This window comes from Micromys minutus (assembly GCF_963924665.1).
Source record: "Micromys minutus genome assembly, chromosome: 4".
Classification (NCBI taxonomy): Eukaryota; Metazoa; Chordata; class Mammalia; order Rodentia; family Muridae; genus Micromys; species Micromys minutus.
This window is the reverse complement of record NC_137973.1, coordinates 67,182,911-67,203,247: the sequence shown is the minus strand read 5'-3', so window position 1 is coordinate 67,203,247 and position 20,337 is coordinate 67,182,911. Positions and strand designations below refer to the sequence as shown.

Sequence of the window (20,337 nt, the reverse complement as noted above, 5' to 3'; positions counted from 1 at the left end):
GAACAGAACTTACCTTACTGTTTACACTTTCTGTATTTAATATACTTTATGCCATTTGTCACCTTAATTCACTAGGTTTTTAATAAATAAATACATGTGTTACATGACCCTGTCATAATATAACTGAACATTCCCTCCCACCTGTTTTATCTTCCCCACATCATTATCTACCCCCATCATTGGTACCAGTGCTGTTCCAACATGACTTAGTATGGTGACTCATTTAGTTAATTAGGGCCATCTGTGTGGCTACTGAATAGAATTTGGACCCACTGGAGCTAGGCACACTTGATAATGTGTGTCTAGTCAATCACAGTCAATGACTCTTCCCTCCCTGTTTGTGGGCCCCATGAATGCCATCTCCTGCCCCATGTGACAGCTGATATTCCTGGGCTGACCCAATACGGTCACCCTGATCTGCTACTCACGTTGATGTCTTCGCGAATTATCAAAGGTTTCATTTTTTGAGTATTACAGAGTAAGTCTGTAATGGTTTCATTGTAGATCTCCATGTAAGAAACCCGTAGGAGAAATTCTCTCTCAGGAAACTAGGAGAATACAGCATGTGTCAAACGTCAGAAAGTTCGCCATTTATAAACCAGCACCCTCCATTCACACTGAGGGTAAAAAGCCCAAGGAAAAGTTAGCTGTAAAGCAACAGGACCCACGGTTCTATGCAGACAGTTACCATAAAAGGAGGATTTCAGAGGTAATGAAAATGAGAAAGCGCCCAGGTCATTGTCTAGGCTACAAAGACAGCTCTGAAGACAGACGCTTTTACCTTGATGAAAATGTTCATCTAAAAGTAAGCTGACCCAACAGCCTCCTTTCCCCATGAAAACTAGGAGAGTGTGAATCTCCTTTTTTGCTGTTCCATGAAGAAGACACCAACTGCTACTACTTGACCAATGTGTGCTAGGAAGTCTGAGGCTATTACCTTCTTAATCCTTTGGAAAATGTCATGAATTGCCCTGGGTATAACTCCCAAACAGTCTTCAGAACCCATCATGGTATGTGTTTTTCCTGATGCAGTTTGCCCATAGGCAAATATAGTACCTGTAAAAACAAGCAAAATAGATGTATAAGGAATATATTCAAGAAGATTCAAAACAAGCTTACAGTGAGTCAAACCACCAACACTGAGGAATGGGTGCTGAGGACCTGAGATGCTTCTGTGACAGGAAGTGAATACAAACCGTTGTAGCCTTGGATGGCCGAGCTGATGATTGGCACCGCGATCTCTTCATACACATTCTTAGTGGTTTCATCGCTATGAAAGACACGATCTAAAGAGAACACAGAAATTCAATCGAACATAGCAACTTCACTTTTGAAGAATTAGTGATTGCCCAAAGAAATAAACTGTCCGGATCTAGGATGGTGAACTATCTAGGACATTTCCTTATTTTTTGTCTTTTCAGAAAACACAAAGGGAAAATGCAATGGTCTTCACATCGAAACCATACACGTCAACAACCCTATGTATTTTCAGGGTCAGCAGGCATACTGGCTGAAATGGGTTCTAGATCATGTTGGGTACCAATCCTGATTAGACCGCTAAATGTTGGGCCCCTGCCTCCTAAGGTGTAAGACAGGTACAAAATCATCTCTATAAAATCATTGTCAGCATATTAGGACAGAGGAAATGTGAACGGGTACTAATTTTTGAGAAATTTTGTTTTATAACATTTCTTGCTTTTTAAGAGCCTAGCTCAAGCTGAGTCAGGAAAACACCTAACCAAAATAAATAAATAAATAAATAAATAAATAAATAAATAAATAAATAAATAAATAAAATAAAAAAGTCACAGGAAACAATCACCTGCCATTTGCACTGATGAGCTTGCCATTCTTTGCTTTTGTCAGTAAACTAAAATAATGGGGCACGTTCTATGGTGACTCCTAAACTAGGAAAACCTGATGGCAAAGAAGTGCAGCAGTTGTTCTGCTCTGTCAAAGTCACACAGTTGTCCTAAGATCAAATGGGGAAGCCGAGCGCCATATACAGGCTGTTCGGTTATGGTTTTAGATTAAGCAGAGTTGGTAGATGTTAGCATTTTAATACCATCTACCTTAGGCAAGTGATGATTCAAATCTTCTATATGCATATAGGGCCACCAAAACCTATAGAGTACTGGAGTCCAATTTCTGGGAAATCTTTAATCCTGGTTTTATACTCTCTTAAACATACAGCTTTACCTTTAAAAAAATTAATATTAGCAAATGGTTGTTTACTAGGAAGACAACATAGGGCCTGGGAAAATGACTCAATTTAGAGCACTCTTTTGCAGTTCAGGTTGTCCACGAATTCCCGAATCCCTACATCTTCAGACTGCAGTGTCCAGGGATTAGAGGCTCGGCTACAAGTTAACTTTGACACCATCATAAACTTACCAAATTGGAATGATTTACCCCCATCACTCTGATAAATAGCATTCTTATCTGTTTTCCAGTAAATGTGGGTGGCTTCTCCAACTTCTTCCCTGGAAGAACAGAACACCACGCTTTAGAATAATGTAAGTGATTCTGGAGGTCACATAACAAGAATAATCTAAAACATTTCACGTTCTGAAGAACAGCAACAACATACAACATCTACTCTGGAAGGGTCAGGACTCAGCTCTCCTAAATGTCATCCACAAAGAAAGGAAATGGAAAACACCTCAATGATGTTCCAAAAGAATGTTAACATAATCCTTTCCTGGAGGGACAGTGAGTCCCCATTGGAGGCTTTAAAACAAAACGAAAGCTATTTTGGGTTGGTCGGGTCTCTTTCACTTCTTCAAGCTTCTAACTGGTTTGTTTTGCAAGCTGCCAGCTCTATGAAGGCGCAGGCTGCTGTTTAGTGGCTACCACCTCCTTCGATATCCCGACATCCCGCCTGATGCAGCCCAGGAAGACACAGAAGACCATCGACCAAAGGCACCGGCCAAGCCCAGTGACCTCCACCTCATGTTTGAAATGTCAACTCCACAGCTGACTGGGCCTTGCAGAGGTGCAGAGTCCTGACACCTTCTGACAGTCCACTCCCAGAGTGGGTGGGCAGTACTGTGATCGTGGCACAGGGACTGGGAAACTGAGATCTACGAGCTGGGGAGAGATCTTGTGTTGCCTGAGAACCTTGCAATACAAAGCTTCAAAAAGCTGGGTGGTGGCACACACCTTTAATCCCAGTACTAGGGAGGCAGAGGCAGGTGGATCTCTTATGTGATTGAGGCTAGCCTGGTCTACAGAACTGTGTTCCTGGATAGCCAGGGCTACACAGAGAAACCCCATCTCAAAACGCCACCACTACCAAACCAACAAAAGACAACCAACCTGCCCCCACCCCACACCAAAACCAACCAAAAAAACTAATAAAAAAATCTCTTGCAAAATGAAGTTTTTATACAATTTTATTTTGAACTACATTCATAACTATCTTTGGCTGCATGGGGTCTACTTCCTCTCTGAAATCCTTAAACAAACAAACACCCTTCTGGAATGCTTAACCATGCCCTAGATCACTTGAACTATGTCACTGATCTTTTTCTTTTTTATTTTGAGACACTGTCTCACTACGTAGCCCTGGTTGGCCTGGAACTCACTAGGTAGCCCAAGCTGGTCTGCAACTAAGATATACCCTACCTCTGCCTTCTGAGTGCTGGGGTTAAAGGCCTGTGCCACCGTGATAGGCACCACTAATTTCTCCAAGGCTATCTTCCTCTACATTCCTATCTACCCCAAGCACATCAGTATCATAATGGCTTAGTCTGTAGGTATATTGTTTTAGTTTGCTTTCTGTTGCTGTGATAAAATATTACCACCAAAAGCAACTTGGAGTGGAAAAGGTTTATATGAGCTTACACTTCCAGCCCCAAGGAAAGTCAGGGCAGGGTCTTAAGCAGGAGCAGAGGCAGAATCCATGAAGAACACTATTTATTGTCTTGCTCGCTCTGGTTTTGCATAAGTAGCTTTCTTACACAGCCTTAAATCCCATGGGTAAGAATGGAACCGCTCATGCCTATATTAACTAATAATCAAGAAACCATCACAAGGACATGTCCACAGGCCAACCTCACCACGGTAATTCTCCAATTGAGACTCCCCTTAGGTAAAGCTGGCTGTCAAGTGAACATCTAAAGCTAAGCAGGAGACAACTTTTTCCCAAGACAGGGAAGGAACTTAAACGCAAGAAACTCCCAGTTTTGAGAAACCGACCAATTCAATACCAATTTCGTGAACGTCAAAAGCCTTAGCATCTCTAGCTGAAGGCCAGAGGCTAGCAAACCCAGCCGACTTCATTCTCCCCGCCCCAACTCCCCTCTTGTCTTTTCTTCCTGGCATTCCCGACCCTTCTCCACTTCTGAGCATTCACTGTCTCCGTCCATCAGACGAGGACCGCAGTGTCTCCTGAGCGGAGCTGCACGCAGTCTGACTGGAAAACAGCGAGTCCTGCTCCGGCGCGTCGGTGTGACCCGGGGCCGCGCGGAACGGGGCGCAGGTCCCCCCACTCCACCTCACACTGGCCCAGGCTGCCTACCTGCTGTTGAGGGGCCGCACACGAACACAGACAGCCACCGCAGCCTCCTCGGCCATCCTGTCGGCTACAGCGCAGAAAAAACGCAGGGGATCAACGGTGCCTACAGAGCTCCCGGGCCGCCCCGCCTTTAAGTTTAAAATGTCCTCAACGTCGCAGCGGATTGGGCTGCGCAGCGTCATGACGTCACGGGACAGTCCAAGTGCCGCGCAGAGCGGGGGTCGCAGGGAGAGGCGGGCGAGTCCAGGGATGGGGAAGGCGGGGGAGAACCGAGAGAGGTTTTATGTTCGAGGTAGTGAACGCCAGCCTTCTCCCTACCCCGGCTCACAGAGCTGGCAGTTTGCTGAACAAAAGAATTATAATCTTAAAACTAAAAAACAACGAAAAGCTTTTGTTTTCTTTTAAAACCTCCAATGGGAACGCACAGCCCTGCCAGGAAAGGAAAAATTTTTGTTCTCTTTAGCAAACGCACTGAGGCGCTTTCATTTCCTTTCTTTAACACTCATTTCTCTTGACTGTGAGTTTAAGAGCCAGATTTAGGGAAGAGAATCATTGACAACTGGAATTTTGTGGGGACATGATAATGCTGCACACTGGAGCCATAGACTATCCAAAAAAACCCCAGGACTAGGCATGAAACACCCCATTTCATGTTGTTGGTCAGAGTGATCCAAGAGACTCCCAAAATAATAAAGCCAGACCTTAGGGACGAGGCTTCCAGCTCAGAAGCAGCTGGAATTTTCCATCCGGCAAGTCTGAAGTATGTGATGTCTCCAAGCAACAAGGACTTAACTTTCACCCTCAGGGAGGCAACCAAGGACAATTTGGGAATGTCAGTTTTCTCCTAACAGGTGGGATCCAGGGATCCAACTCAGATGGTCAGCTTGGCAGCCAGTGGCTTTACCCACTGAGCCATCTTCCCTGCTCCTTTTAAACTTTTTTTTTTTTTTAAATGGGTAAATATGACATATACTTAGCCACAGGGAACGAACCTAAGAAGGGGAGGAGACTTTATGTAATTAAGGCTCAGAGGCAAGAAAGGGATTTTGGGAGCAAAGGTATTATTTACATAGCTGTGATTTTTGTCACACTGTCTTTGCTAACATTATGTAGCAGGCAGTACTTATTAAAGATTGACTATATCCCACAATATGTCATATGCTGTTCATCAAGAAATAATTATCAGAAGGAAAAGGAGAGGGATTGAGAGGGTGGCAGTGGAGATGACTTTGACAAGAGGACGATATTCAGGTCTGAAGATGTCATAACAAAGTGAATTGTCTTGTACAATTAATGCACACTGATGAAAAAGAGACAGGATGGCTCAAGGTCAACAGGGGCAGTTTAATCAGTCTCAAATTAGGAACTGAAGGGGCGGAGCTGGGGACCCTACATCACTATGTTCAATCCCTAGCTGTGCAGAAAAGGAGATTCCTTGAGAAACTGTTTTATGTTGTATTGTTTTTAACAAAATACCAATCGTTTGATTTTATCAGTGAAGACAGGGAGGCAGATGCTGGGGTAGGTAGAAGCCTGCTAGCTCAGAGAGTCAGAGAAAGCACCCAGCTGACCTTTCACCTCAGCTGATGTCCAAAAGGAAGATCTTCTGAACAACATCTCAAAAGCCCCTCAGCTTCCCTTCTATTTTCAGTGTCTCTCTATTCAAAAGTATTCCTAAGCAGTCTCTAATTCAGAGTATTCCTCTTACTTTCCATCATTTTTCTATTCCGAGTAAATCCAAATGTCTGTGAAGAAAGGTGTGTGCTAGGGCACAACCACACCACAACTAGAGACAGGTTTTTCCAGTAAATAACCCGACCTCGGGGTTCTCAGTGGGATCAGATATCCAGCAGCAATGTTGGGTATATTTCTCGGCTTAGAAAGTGTAAACGTGACTACAATTGAGTACATGTGGTCATGAGGCCACTATTCTTTTAGGAGAGGTAGTAGACGCACAAATACCTCTGTCTCTCCCAGGATATGGAGAACAAAAGAAGCTAGTAAGCATGTGAGCTTCTCATGAGATGCATTCTTGTGGAAGGAGCAGGCAGGGCATAATAAGTAGTAAAATAACCATTGCATTAAAAAAAACTTTATTGGTACATGAGTGGAGGGGAAAAGTATCATACTAAAGGGCTGAAAGCTTGACACCTTGAAATAGCTGCTAGTCACTGCCATTTGGATTTACTTAGAAGTTAACGAGAACAGAGGGGTTCCACTTAAGCAAGTGAATGATTGCAGATATTATAGTTTAAACTAGACCTTTAACTCCAAAGACATGTTTTCGCTAATGTAATTGTATTATGTTGTGTAGGTCCAAGTTCTTTTTTTTTTTTTTTTTTTCAAAGAGTCATCTTAATAATGAGGACAGAAGAGACATTTGAACATTTGCTCTCTCTTGCTGTCGTTTTATGAAAGGAGCTTAAATTTTGGTTTAAGTGTTATAAAAATTTTAGCAAAGTGTCTGGTGTTGATGTGACTCACCTTTAATCTCAGCACCTTGGAGGAAGAGGCAGGTGGATCTCTGTGAATTCCAGGATAGCCTGGTCTATAGAGCTAGTTCAGGACAGGGCAGCTAGAGCTAGACAGAGAAACTCTGCCTCATCCCTCCCACCCTCCAAAAGACAAGGAAAATAAGAGAAAAAGTTCCCATATCATATGCACTCAAATAATTATAGCTGGATATGGTGGTGCACACCTTTAATCCGACCCCTTGGGAGGGAGAGGCAGGTGGATCTCTGTGTATTCAAGGTCAGCCTGGTCTACAGAGCTAGTTCCAAGACAGCTTGGGCTACACAGAGGAACCCTATCCATGACCACCTCAACTTTTGAACTAGAATCAGTTGCTAACCCAGCCCCAGACTCAGGTTCCTTGAGTACTAGGAACACAGTGTTCCACACAGGTGTCTCTGTAGGGTTACCTTCTTGTGAGTCTAGCAGGTCTCTCATCCTCTGGACCTCTCGAAAGTGGAGTCTGGAGGAGAGCTGATGCCCAGGCCAGCAGGCATGGTACCCTGAGGCACGTGGAGGTAAATCTCAGAGATCTTGGTTGGAAGGTAGCACTAGAAATGTTCCCAAGCATACTGTTCTTTCACAGAGCCTTGAGGCTGATGGAGTTGCAAGGCCTTCATACAAAAGACTCGGCCCATCCTTGTCTCTTAGCTTCTGATGTTTGGACATGTGGACATCCTTCTTGGCGACCGTCACTTCCTGCTGGCGACTGTCACTTCCTGCTGAAAAAGACGTTCACAGATGGTAATTTGGCTCTTCTTGGGCGTGAACATCCCAGTGGCTGTCAAGTCCAAGGCTAAGGTAGGAAAGCTTAGTTTATGTCGCTATGATAAAACTAGTGGCCAACAGCAGCTTGCAGGCAGAAAGACTAGTGTTGGCTCATACTCTCAGAGCCTCAGTTCGTCTGGTGGGAAGAGGAAAGCAAGGTTGATGTAGCAGGGATTACTCCCATCATGGCGGATCACAGGGCAGAGAGGGAGGCTAGACACAGGGGTGGGTATAACCATCAGAGGCCTTACTCACAGGACTTACTTTTGACATTTAAGACTCACCTTCTACAGGCTCCGAAACTTCCCCAAACTGTTAACAAAACTGATAACAGGTAGTCAAATTATGAGCTTGCGAGGGACATTTTGGTTCAAAGCATAAAAACAATTTTCTCTTTAAAATGTGCTTGTTAAGTGGTTTCCAGCCCCCCCCCCCCAGTTGATGGCAAGCCCATCCCTCCAGTTATCTAGAATAGACAGTATGGTGCAGTGGTGCGCACTCTCTTTGCTATGAATGCCTATGATCAACATCCCCGGACATTCTTTAAGGGTTGCCACAGATACTCCATTTCTGACATTGTCTCCTGGTGAGTGGTCCTTGGACGTCTCTCTGTGTCGACTCTTACCCATCCCCACTGTTTGTCCACACTCAGTGAAACAACTTCAGTGACTTAAAAACACGCCAGTCATGTCACCGTCTCAAGACACCCAGTGCCTCCTTTCTACTCTCATTCCCTTGAGGATGAAACTTAAGTTCTTCTAGCTGTCTCCCGAATCCCAATCATTTCCTCCCCCCCTCTCCCCTTCTTTCTTTCTTTGAGGTGTTTGTGTGGGACATGAGATCCAGGGCCTCAAACCATGCCACATGCCGCATGGCTAAGCTACATTTGCAGTCCCCACTTTTGCTCCTGGCTACCCCCCTGGCCTCACTTCCCATCACTCTCTTGCATGTCTCCGTTTTGAACCCACTGGAGCGCAGGCTCCTATCAAAGCCTCATCCCTGTTCTACGTGGCAGACAGGCTCTTACCCAGGTGGCTGCTTCCGTCCACGTGATTCTGGGCTTTCTGCAAACGTACCTTCTCGGATCTTATTCTCTGCACAAAAGAGCATCTCCCTTGTCTCGTGCGTCTGTTTCCTGTTCCTCTATATAACTCTCAGAAATAACACCCGGACACATTTTTGTCTATAAAATTGGTCTCCTCGTTCTAGAATGCCAGTTCAATTCGTCATTACAATGTTGCTCATTTATGTGACTCTTAGTTTCCCACAGGCTAAAGGTACTAGTTAATGGGTGAAAATAGGGAGTGGAGTGGAGTCTATTAACTGAAGATTTATTTTGGATGTCCTATTTTGAGCTTGTCTGCGCTCTTCCGTTTTCTTTGCTAAACTGGAAAACAGAAGGCGGAGGACAGGAGAGGCAAAGAGACTGTGCACCTGAAGTTATGATACTTCTAGAAAGAGACTCTTTCTTTGTATAAATTTGTATTATTATTTTTGAATATAACCATCAGGTTTTCATTTTTCTCTTTTATTAAAAATAGATTTTTTTCTCACACACTATATTCCGATTACAGTTTTCCCTCTCTCCTCCTTCCAGTTCCTCTCTTCCTCCCCTCCTCGCCAGATGCACTCCCTTTCTGAAAAGAAATCTGTAAAATGTGCGTATACGCTCTTTTCTTTTTAACACAGATTTTATGAGTTTAGCTCACAACCTTAACATAATTATGAATATAAACAAAAGGATAATTTCACACATTAACCTAAATACTTCATAACAAACATTAAGAATAGCATTTTAAACTTGTAATCAATAATTTAATGTTTCCATTGAGACATTATCTTAAAATGTTTGAGGAATATTAATTTGTTCTTGTATTACAGTTGATATGAAAGCCAGCCACACAGAAAATAACCCTTGTATTTTACCAATCAGCATTAAAATGTACATGCTATTTTCTTAATAGGTAATCGTTATTAACTTTTGTCATAAGATTAATGAATGTATATAAATAAAATTCAAATAATGAAAGAGCTGAAGTAAAAAAATTCCTGAATTTGGTTCTTAAAGGCATTAGTTTGCCCACCATAGGCAACTGTGCAGTTTCAAAATAACCTGTAGTTATTTACCTGGCTGTATTCAATGTTTCACTTGTTTTCATACAAATAGATCCTTCTATGATACTGTGGTGTACTTTGCTTAAAATGTTATATGGGTATTTTCATTCCCCCTAAGAAGGGAAAGTGAATTTCTGAGACAAGTTGATATTTTAATTAATTTATTTCCCCATGCAAGTTGTTTTCTTTTGCTGAAACTGCAGAGGGCAGTGCAGTCCTTCCAGACCCACCATGGCACACATGGGCACCGCTCTGGAGTTCTGTGTGCTACAAATCTAAGGATGTGGAGAAGCTTATTGTATAAATATATGTAATACATAACACATTAATATATTAATTATATATATTCACATTATTTGTGCTTATGTAAGTCTAATCACTCTATTCACTTATAACATGCTCACATCTCGAATAGGACTGATTTTGGTTATAAATTATCATTTCTAAGTTCCGAACCATAATTCTTGTCTAACTGGGAGGCGTCCATTTGTTATGATCACAGGTGTGATATCACTTTTGGGCATGACGAAACATGTTTCTGTGACCCTAGTCAGTGTAACTGACTTGTCCATTTCACAAACTGGAGAATCAGCCAGGCTTCGTTCTTTTCATCAACAGGGTGAAGAGGGGAATGCTGGATGATCTGGCGAACCTGACCATGCTGTTTTGGAGAGGACTGTGGAAGGTCTTTGGAACTTTGGGCTAGAAAAGCCATTGAGTGTTGAGAGCTCAGTAGGCTGCTCTGTAGAAGTTTGGAAGGCAAGAAGGTCGAGAGCAGAGAGAAAGACCTTGGAACATGTGGTTCTAAATGAGATGGAGATCAACTCCCATCCCTCAGAGAACAGGGAAGAGGAGGCAAAAGGAAGGAGGAGACAGGGGATGGAGGACACCAGGAGAACGAGGCCCTCTAAAATAACTGAGCAAACCTCATGTGAGGTCACAGAGACAGAAGCAGCAACCATGGGGCCTGTATGGGGCTGCGCCAGGTCACCAGTACATATGTTACAGCCCTCAGCTTACCTTGATGGGAGTCCTGAATGTGCAAATGACTGAGTATCTGATTCTTGTGTCTGCTCTTGGGCTCTTTTATTTCTCTGGTGGCTTTTCTTGTCCAACTTCTATTTGATGGTTCTTCGTTTTATCGTGTAGTATTTTATTTCATTATTCATCGTTATGTTTTGTTGTTAAAAAGGGAGGTAGGGTGGGGACTGGAGAGATGGCTCAGAGTATGTGCATGTGTATATCTTAAAAATTAAAAAGGGAGGCAAGTTGAGGGCAGTACAGGTGGTATAAGCCTGGCTCGTGGAGTTTCAGAGGGAAGACTCTACTGTACAATTTGTGTGTAGAGTCTGTGTTGTCGTCTGGTTATTGGACATGAAGAATCAGCTCTGATTACCAAGAGACCTGGACCATTAAACTGAAAAGCTTGCTTTGCAGGGACAATGGATGCCAGCCAGATGGGCTGAAGGATCAGCTTCAGAAGAGGCCAGCATCACGGAGGTGAAGTCTTCGGGAAAATGTTTCCTCAGGGTTGGCACACAGAAGCTGTGTTCACATGTGGCCATGGTTGTACCTCATGCTGGCAGCTGAACTTGGTAGTGTAAGAGTCACCCAGGTGGTACTGCTTTCGAAGGCGTGAAGGGGTCATGGAGAATAGCTGAGGCTTGGCACTGTGTGGCAGGGTTGGGGTCCCTGACTAGAGCCAAGAGAGGGTATTGATGAAAGTGTAGTCCAGGTGCAGCAAGGGACTCCAGCATTTTGGAGCTGCCAATACTATACTTTTATGGTTGAGAATAGATTTCACTACTCTACATTTTTTGTTATTTCAAATGAATTTTCAAATTGTTCTTTCTACCTCTATGAAGAATTGAGTTGGAATTTTGATGGGGATTGCTTTGAATCTGTAGATTGCTTTAGGCAAATGACCATTTTTGCTATGCTGATCCTTATAATCCATGAGCATGGGAGATTTTTCCACCTTCTGAGATCTTCTTCAATTTCCATCTTCAGAGACTTGAAGTTCTTGTCATACAGATCCTTTACTTGCTTAATTAGAGTCACACCAAGGTATGTTATATTCTTTGTGACTATTGTGAAGGGTGTTTATTCTCTAATTTCTTTCTCAGCTTGTTTATCCTTTGAGTAGACAAAGCCACTGATTTGTTCAAGTTAATTTTATATCCAGCCACTTTGCTGAAGTTGTTTATCAGCTGTAGAAGGTCGCTGGTGGAATTTTTGGGGTCACTTAGGTATAGTGATATTTGACTTCTTCCTTTCCAACTTTTATCCCTTTGCTGTCTGATTGCTTTGGCTAGGACTTCTAGTACTATATTGAATAGATAGGGAGAGAGAGGGCAGCCTTGTCTAGTCCCTGATCTTAGTGGGATTGCTTCAAGTTTCTCACCGTTTAGTTTGATGTTGGCTACTGGTTTGCCATATATTGCTTTTACTATGTTAAGGTACAGTCCTTGAATTTTCCTAATTTTTCCAAGATTTTTAACATGACTTCAAGCAATGGATTGCTTCTCTTTTGTGCAGTGAGCTCTTTGAGTGTAGGATTCTCATTTTCCTTAAATCATAGTTTCCTTAAACTCTTAAAATGTTTAATGTGTCTCTTTTGATGCATCTGCTGGCAGTAGGGATCTTGACCTTGCAATCTTGATGCTATAACAAGAAACAGAACAAAGGAAATACTTGCAAATGAGATTTTTTCCCCTTGATGCTTGTTCTCCACTGAAGTTATTTCTATACAGACAAAAGTAGCCAAAATATTTGTGAAGTCACTTCCTGAAAACAGTAATAGTTAAAGTGGCTCTAATACATGGAACTCTAAAAGAATTATGATATGTGTGATAATCTATCTTCACTGTCTGCTTGGCTGGATTGAAAAATGCTCAAAAAACTAGTGATGTAAGCACATGATGCTGTTTTCAGAGATGCTCAGATCTTGAGGACTGGGACATAACAAATTGTTTAATTTGTTCATGGAATCAGAATCTGAGTTGATCATTGGGAGGTGGGGTATGAATGGAGGAAGAATGTCATTTGGGATGGGTCCCTGGAGTATGTATCTTTCTTAGCCCCATTTGTTACTACTCCCATGACTCCTGTTTGACAGGAGGTAAAGAAACTATACTACAGGTTCCCACTGCCTTGCTATGGGCCAGAATTTATGAACACAAAGATACAAACTTAAATTTCCAAAACTGCAAGCTAAAATGCACTCCTCACCTTAAATTTAGGTTTCTGTCAGGTAATTTGGTAACAGCTCTGCAAAAGTAATTAGCACAAGTGGGTAATACGAAGTCTCTGAGATGCACGTACGATAATTTCGGCTGCCATATGGCAGAGAGTATTGACAATCAGGACACATACATTCCATTGTCCATGGTGGGCAAGAATGACTATAATGTTTCCCCTGTGTGTGTGTGTGTGTGTGTGTGTGTGAGAGAGAGAGAGAGAGAGAGAGAGAGAGAGAGAGAGACAGAGAGAGAGAGAGTTTCAATTTAATTTAATTTTACAGCTATAAATGTACATATCCTACTATATGGCTGTACATTAAACCTTTATAATAAAACACACTAAGTGGCGAGGCATCTGGGTTTCATTTCCACCATTACTTTATATCACCATTACATTATATTTCTCTAAGGTCACATGTTCGGTTAGGTGTTTGAAAATTGCTTTCTGAACACTTTCAAACGTATTTGTGAAAACAGCAGAAATGTGCTTGGTATTCAGAATAATAATGATGCATATTTATTTGGCAACCCACAGCGCACCATGCTACAGCAGAAATGGGAGTCTTGGAGTTCATTGTCTGGTTCTTTGTTGTTGCTGTCTGTTTACATTTTTTCAGCTTCTCTGCAGGTTTGAAATTTGGGTTTTCTCATGGTTACTGAGCTACCTGACTTCATCGGAGAAACAATTGGAGTGCTCCCGAAACTGAAAGGCAATCCAAAGAACCTCTGAAAGCAACTTGTTCCTATGTTCCCACTGACCCTTTCCTTTCGATAAGAAATGGAGATTAGTAACTAGTGCTATTTAGATGCTATGACTCTGTTAATATAAAGTTAATTAGTCACACTACAACATTAGGAAAGTGGGTCACTCTGAGGGGGTGGGTGAGTAGACAGAGAGGAAGCTTGAAGTTGAGGTGGCTATTTTTTCCTTTAAGATTTTAAACACGACTTGATCGGTACTTGGAACATGTAGCAACATCTCATTTAACAGAGAACTTCACTTATAAAATGAAATCACAAACTGCCAAACTGTTCATTGATTCTCTGAGTGACTGTCTATTGAATAGGTGGAGAGCTACTATAAGACAACCATCTGAGCAGGGCTTCTTCTGAAACCATTCTGGGGCAAAGGGTTCCCAGAGTGCAGGGAAACACATGGGCTTAGTAACTGGGGTACAGTCAGCTATAAGCTAACACCTGGGGTAGGCATGGCTTGTTTGAAAAAAGGGGGGGCATGGGAGCAGACCTCAAACAGCACCAAAGTTGATAAAATAAGAAATAAAGAAGTTAATACAGCTGCTTTCTCATGCAGACCTCCCACACTGCTTCTAAAAAGCACTGTGTAGACTGGACAGCTCTCTGTCTACAAGAGAACACGAAGGCAGAAAGCAAGGAATTCTCCAGTTCTTTCATGTGTGGAATTGTGTCTGAACCCTGTTTGCCTCTGTGAGAACAACAGGAATAAGATTGTTATTCTAAAAACAAGCTGGCGTGATTTCTGTCCGGGTGACCTTCTTTTCCTGGCCATCTTTGACGTTGGTCAGACTCTGTCGTGACCACTAGGCATGAAGTGGACCAGAGTTTCATCGTGGTTTACGAAGAGAAGCGGTGGAAAGGAACACAAGCATCAGTCCCTCCCGTCCGTCGCACGGTATGACGTTCTGTGAATCTCTTCCCTGTGGAGGCTGAGCCACCATCCCTTGGCAGATACACCGAAGATACACTGAAGATCTGCAGTCAGGAGAAAATGAAGATGGACACGGGGCGCTGTTCCCTGCTTTGTGTGTGGAACAGGCTGCCAAGACTGATCACTGATATCCTTCATGGAGCGGCTGCCGCCATTGCGGAAGGATGGATTAAAGAAGTTTCGTCAGTCCAGTCTTTCCCAGGACCAAGTTGGTTAAAACGGCTTTATATTTTTATTTTCCTCGAAGGTCGCATCAACACACTAAAAGAGGTCATGAATTATCTAGTCATGCTTTTGTCAGACTTAATTCTTTAGCTGCTCTCCTTGTTAAATACGTTGAAGAAGTCAAGATGCATTTTACGTAAAGCCTGCCCGAGCAACAGGAACTATGTATTTGAACGGAAAAGGTAAATTATTAATTTTTTTTCTCTGTAAACCCTGATGCCATTTTGGCAAGCTTTGTGCCCAGCGTCAGCCTAGTGTTCACAATAAAGTGTTAACCGAAGTCAAGGATGGGTAGCAAGAGAGTGTAGCCCAGACAAGATCCTGCTCAACTGTGTTCAGAGGTGCATGCCTGTGTTTTCGGATGTTTCTGAGACAGGCTGATCACATCTTACCATGTAACAAAGGCAGAACTAGCCTGGGCTACTTAGTGATGCTGGTTTCTTAAGAAACAAAGTTGGCAGGAGGGGAGATGGGGGAGGGAGTGTGAATATTATCAAAATAAATGTTATGAAATTATCAAAGAATTAACAAAAACTTAAAAGTTAATAGTAATAGGATAAAAATAATCAAAGTAAAAAGTTAAGAGGAGGCTGGGCATACAGAGCTCTTGTCTAAAGTAAGTAGAAGGCTGTCATCTTCCCCAAGTTCAAACCCACTGCTGCATCAAAGAAAAGAGTTCGATTTTCCTCTTTTACATTTAAAAACAGTCTGGACTAAGGTTTGATTTGTAATTTTTTTGCCTGTAGGATTGTGTTCTCTTTTCAAGTACACATGCATGTGCATAGGTTCACAAGGACACACATGCACACGTATTTAAAACTTGAACTATGTAATGTTGAAATAGGAATGTGCTTTCAATCTGATTGCTTTATCCTTTCCTTTCCTTTCTTTTTTTTTTGTAAAGACCAAGTGTAAATTGTTTTAAAGTTCTTGTGCTTGCTTGTTATTTCTCCTAAGATGAAATGTTCTGGGAGATGTTTTTAACTACTAGGTAGCAAAAGTTAAGGAATATTTTGTGTTTTTTATTTTATGTCTCACATCCACTTTCTCTCTTTTTGAGTCATTATTTACATCATTTTATTTTTCTAATCACAGAACGATAAAGTTAAATTTTGTCATACAGTGATGAACATTGTTTCCTTATTCTATAAGGCATATTAGTTACCAATAGTCAATCATAGAACAGTATCAATAACTAACAAACCACAATTTATGACAAAAGTATTAATGGGCATATGAAGGTGCATCCTATGGTCCTGAAGGAAGTAGTAACAATTATTTAACTATTTTAAATTTGACTAGAATTATAATCCGACTATAACTTTTAGGCAAGAAATCTAGAAAACAAAACCGGTGGAATTTTAAATGAGAAAGACCAATTCTGTGCAGAGTTTTATTAATTCTATAAAAGGTTAAACACTATAATGATCAAGCTTGGTTTGCTAGAGATTTTTATTTTTTAGGGACACATTTAACATATTCGTAAGATTATGCTGTTGAGTTTCACCCCAGATGGCTTCTGTAGGAGATAGAAAGAGAAGGAGTGAGCAGCTGCCCCGTGTCTTAGAGATTCCTGTGCACTGGTAGCTTGTATTAATTCAGCACTTCCTGCATATAAAGCATGGACCTGACACACACACACACACACACACACACACACACACACACACACACACGTTTAAATGTATGATGCTTTGAAAACAACACTTTACATAAAAAGTTTTGAAAGGTCAAATAAAATTTTGGAGCCAATCAAATGCATATCAATAGGAATCAGAGGAAATGGTGTCTTCCCTGAAACACAGTGGAACATGCTGCACCAGTGAGATAATCAGAGGGACCGGAGCAGTGCTGAACAGAAGCCAGGCACAGAGCTACAGATGGCTCAGGCCATCTTAAATGATGTCAAGCAATGAAGTACATCCTCAGAGCTAGAAAGCAGGTCAGCTGCATCCTTTGGGAAAAGTTCTTGGTAGTTAGTCTTGGAGTTACAACAGTATGCCACTTTGTGAATGACTGCGTCCTTGTGTTCTGTATGTTATCTATGTTATGCTTCAGTGACACTAGCTTTTAAAAGTCATGTTCAAATCTTTGTTTTAGGATTATGCAACCCGAACGTAGAAGACGTTTTCTGTCAAGTCAGCAATGGGGCTTGAGTGGAGGGCTGCTGTCCGGCTGCTGCTGCTTTCAAGCGGAAACATTTAGCATCTATTGATGACTAAACTGCTTTTCCACTCTTTCCATTATTTTAAAAGATCATATGACAACTGGTTGGTTTAGTTTTTGAGGCTGAGTCTTGCTACCTCATCCTCCCAAGAGCTGGGATTACAGGCCTGTGGACTTGTATAGCACATGACCATGATCTAGGATGGGAGGGCCAGATAATCTCTGTAGCAGCTATAGCAGGCTGATCTTAAAGTCCAGAAAGAGCTATAGGCAAATGAATAGTCTTGACACTGTCCCAATAAAACTTGAATAAAGCAAGACTTGAATTGTCTATTATTCTTATATATTACTATATATTTAATAATAAAGAATATTATTGTCCTTTTACTTTCTTTTGTATCATTCAACAATGTAAACAACATTTATTAGTTTCTCGATCATATAAAAGATCATATAAAAGGTGGACTGAATTTGCTCCATAAATCTTAGCAATTTACAAAGTCTAAATTGTATATCTGACTCTTCTCCCATCATGGTGAACTCTTTAAATAGTAGAAGTTTTAGCTTCTGAATACACTGCTAGTTTTGTTGTCCATGGGCTAAAAAGTCCTTCGAAAAACAATTTCACTCAGTGTTTTTCTTCTGGATTTTCCCTCATCTTTCTTTGCATCTAATAGGAATGCACAAAATGGTCTGGAATAAGAACAAATGGTTCATTAAATGTCAACAGCTGTCGAACCACCTGTTATCAAAAAAGGCGTTTAATTAGCGCCACAAGATAATCAAGCCTTTTTAGCTGTGTGTGGGCAGGCTAAGTGGAAGAAGAAACAGAAGGCAGAGCCGATTGGGAGGTGGCAATGGTGACAAGACAAAATATTCTCTTAGGGAATGATGCAGATAACAACAACAACAGCAGCAACAACAATAAAAACAACAACAAAAGCCGATGTTTAAGGCTCATGTGTTATTATCCTCCTTAAGAAGGCTTATGTACACTTGGTAGAATTATTACAGGAAGTCATAGCATGTGACGAGGCAGAGGTGACCTCCGTGAGCACTGAGAACCAAAACACAACAGTGTGCTTTGGTTGGTCCACTCGGCTATGCATTCTGCAGATCCTTTACCAATGTGGCAAATAAGAGATTTAGGGTCACTGAGTTTTGGGCACAACTGGGAAATGAAACTTTTGGGGGAGATGTCTGGCACACAGAGTCTGTGGTGTCACAGGATGTGGTGAAGTCAAGCATGACTGAAGAAAGGTGGAGGGGGGGTGAGGCAGAGTCATGGTCAAGAGAGGGACCCCACATGCTGCAGTGAAAGGTAGTGCGTGCCAGTAAACTGGAGCTAAAGACATGCTTATGTTTTTTTTTAAAGATTTATTTATTTTATTTATATACACTGTATCTGTCTTCAGACACACCACAAGAGGGCATCAGATCCCATTACAGATGGTTGTGAGCCACCTTGTGGTTTGCTGGGAATTGAACTCAAGACCTCTGGAAGAGCAGTCATTGCTCTTAATCACTGAGCCATCTCTCCAGCCTGCCGTGCTTATGTTTAGTGGAGTACTCAAGAACTTGGAGGGTGAATGAGTTTATGGGACAAGAGTCAAGATAGTAAAGCCAGTTACATAGCAAAATAGTGCTGAGAGCCAGGTAAGGGATGCTGTAGTAATAAGTAGCTGCAATTACACTTCTTTGAATGTGAAGCTTTTCCATTACTTGAATGTGCCATGAGCATGCCTGTGGTCGGAATGAGTGTTTTTCAACACTTTCTCTACTCAGGTGTTGGGCAGGATAATATTTTGCCATAGGTGCAGCTTTATATGTTGGTGGATTTGTGTCATCTGTGATGCAACCCCATGAAATAATAACAGTATTCCCTGGTTATTATGGAAATCCAGATACGTAGAGCCTCCCACTCATCCACCTATCTATCCATCTATCCATCCATCCATCCATCCATCCATCCATCCATCCATCCATCCATCCATTTATTCCCTTTGCATTCTGATCACAGAACCCCTCCCTCCTCTTCTTCCAGTTCCATCCTTAACCCCCTCCTGCTATTCACCCCACTTTTTATTCACAGAGAAGAGGAACCCCTCACCCCCATGGGTACCAACCCACCCTGGCACATAAAGTAGGAGCAGGACTAAGCAAACTAAGTAAATCCTCTCTCACTGAGGCATCCTGTCTGGGGGAAAGGGATCCTAAGGCAGGCCACAGAATTAGAGAAAGCTCTAGTTCCAACTGTCAGGGTACCCATATGAGGACAAGATGACCATATGAGGAAGCCTAGGTCCAGCCTCTGCATGCTCTTTGGTTGGTAGTTAAGTCTCTATAAGCCCCCATGATCCCAGGTTAATTGAGTCTGTAGGTCTTCCTGTGGTGTATCTGACTCCTCCAGCTCTCTCAATACACCCACAAGACTCTCTGAGCTCCATCCAATGTTTGGCCTTGGATCTCTGCATCTGTCTTCATCCACTGCTGGGTGAAGCCTTTCAGAAGACAGTTATGCTAGGCCCTGTTGGCAAGCATAGCAGAGTGTCCTTAATAGTGGCAGGGGTTGACTCTCTCCTATATGAAACTTCTGGTTCCATATCCTCCACTGTTGTGAGTCTCAGCTAGAGTCACCTCCATAGACACCTGGGAACCTCCCTACCCCAGGTCTTGGCACATCCTAGAGATGCTTCTACCCCCATTTCCATTCACTCTCCTGGGACTTTCTCTGAGCCTCTCCCCACATCAGACCCCCCCATTCTCCTCCCCATCCCCTCTCCAATCCAGTTTCTAGTCACTTGAGTTTTTGATCTTAACCATTCTGTTGAGTGTAAGATGAAATCTCAGAGTAGTTTTGATTTACATTTTCCTGACGACCAAGGATGTTGAATGTTTCTTTAAGTGCTTCTTGGCCATTTGAGATTCCTCTGTTAAAATTGGGTTGTTTGGGTTGTTAGTATCGATTTTTTTAATTTCTTTATATATTTTGGATATCAACCCTCTATCAGATGTAGGATTGGGAAAGATATTTTTCCATTCTGTAGGCTGCTCTTTTGTCCCATTGATGGTGTCCCTTTGCCTTACAGAAGCTTTTCAGCCCC

At 42.1% G+C, this 20,337-nt stretch overlaps 1 protein-coding gene across 1 annotated transcript in view; it reads right to left on the bottom strand.

The window, feature by feature from the left end:
• The window catches only part of CENPE (centromere protein E), a gene marked incomplete at both ends in the record, with an annotated part of 54,141 nt that extends 49,563 nt beyond the window's left edge, over nt 1-4,578 (bottom strand). Inside the window, 5 exon segments of the mRNA XM_080916039.1 lie at nt 429-548; nt 938-1,056; nt 1,197-1,286; nt 2,395-2,483; nt 4,523-4,578. Of these exon segments, the coding sequence (XP_080772165.1) occupies nt 429-548; nt 938-1,056; nt 1,197-1,286; nt 2,395-2,483; nt 4,523-4,578 (474 nt within the window).
• Between the last annotated feature and the right edge of the window lie 15,759 nt (nt 4,579-20,337).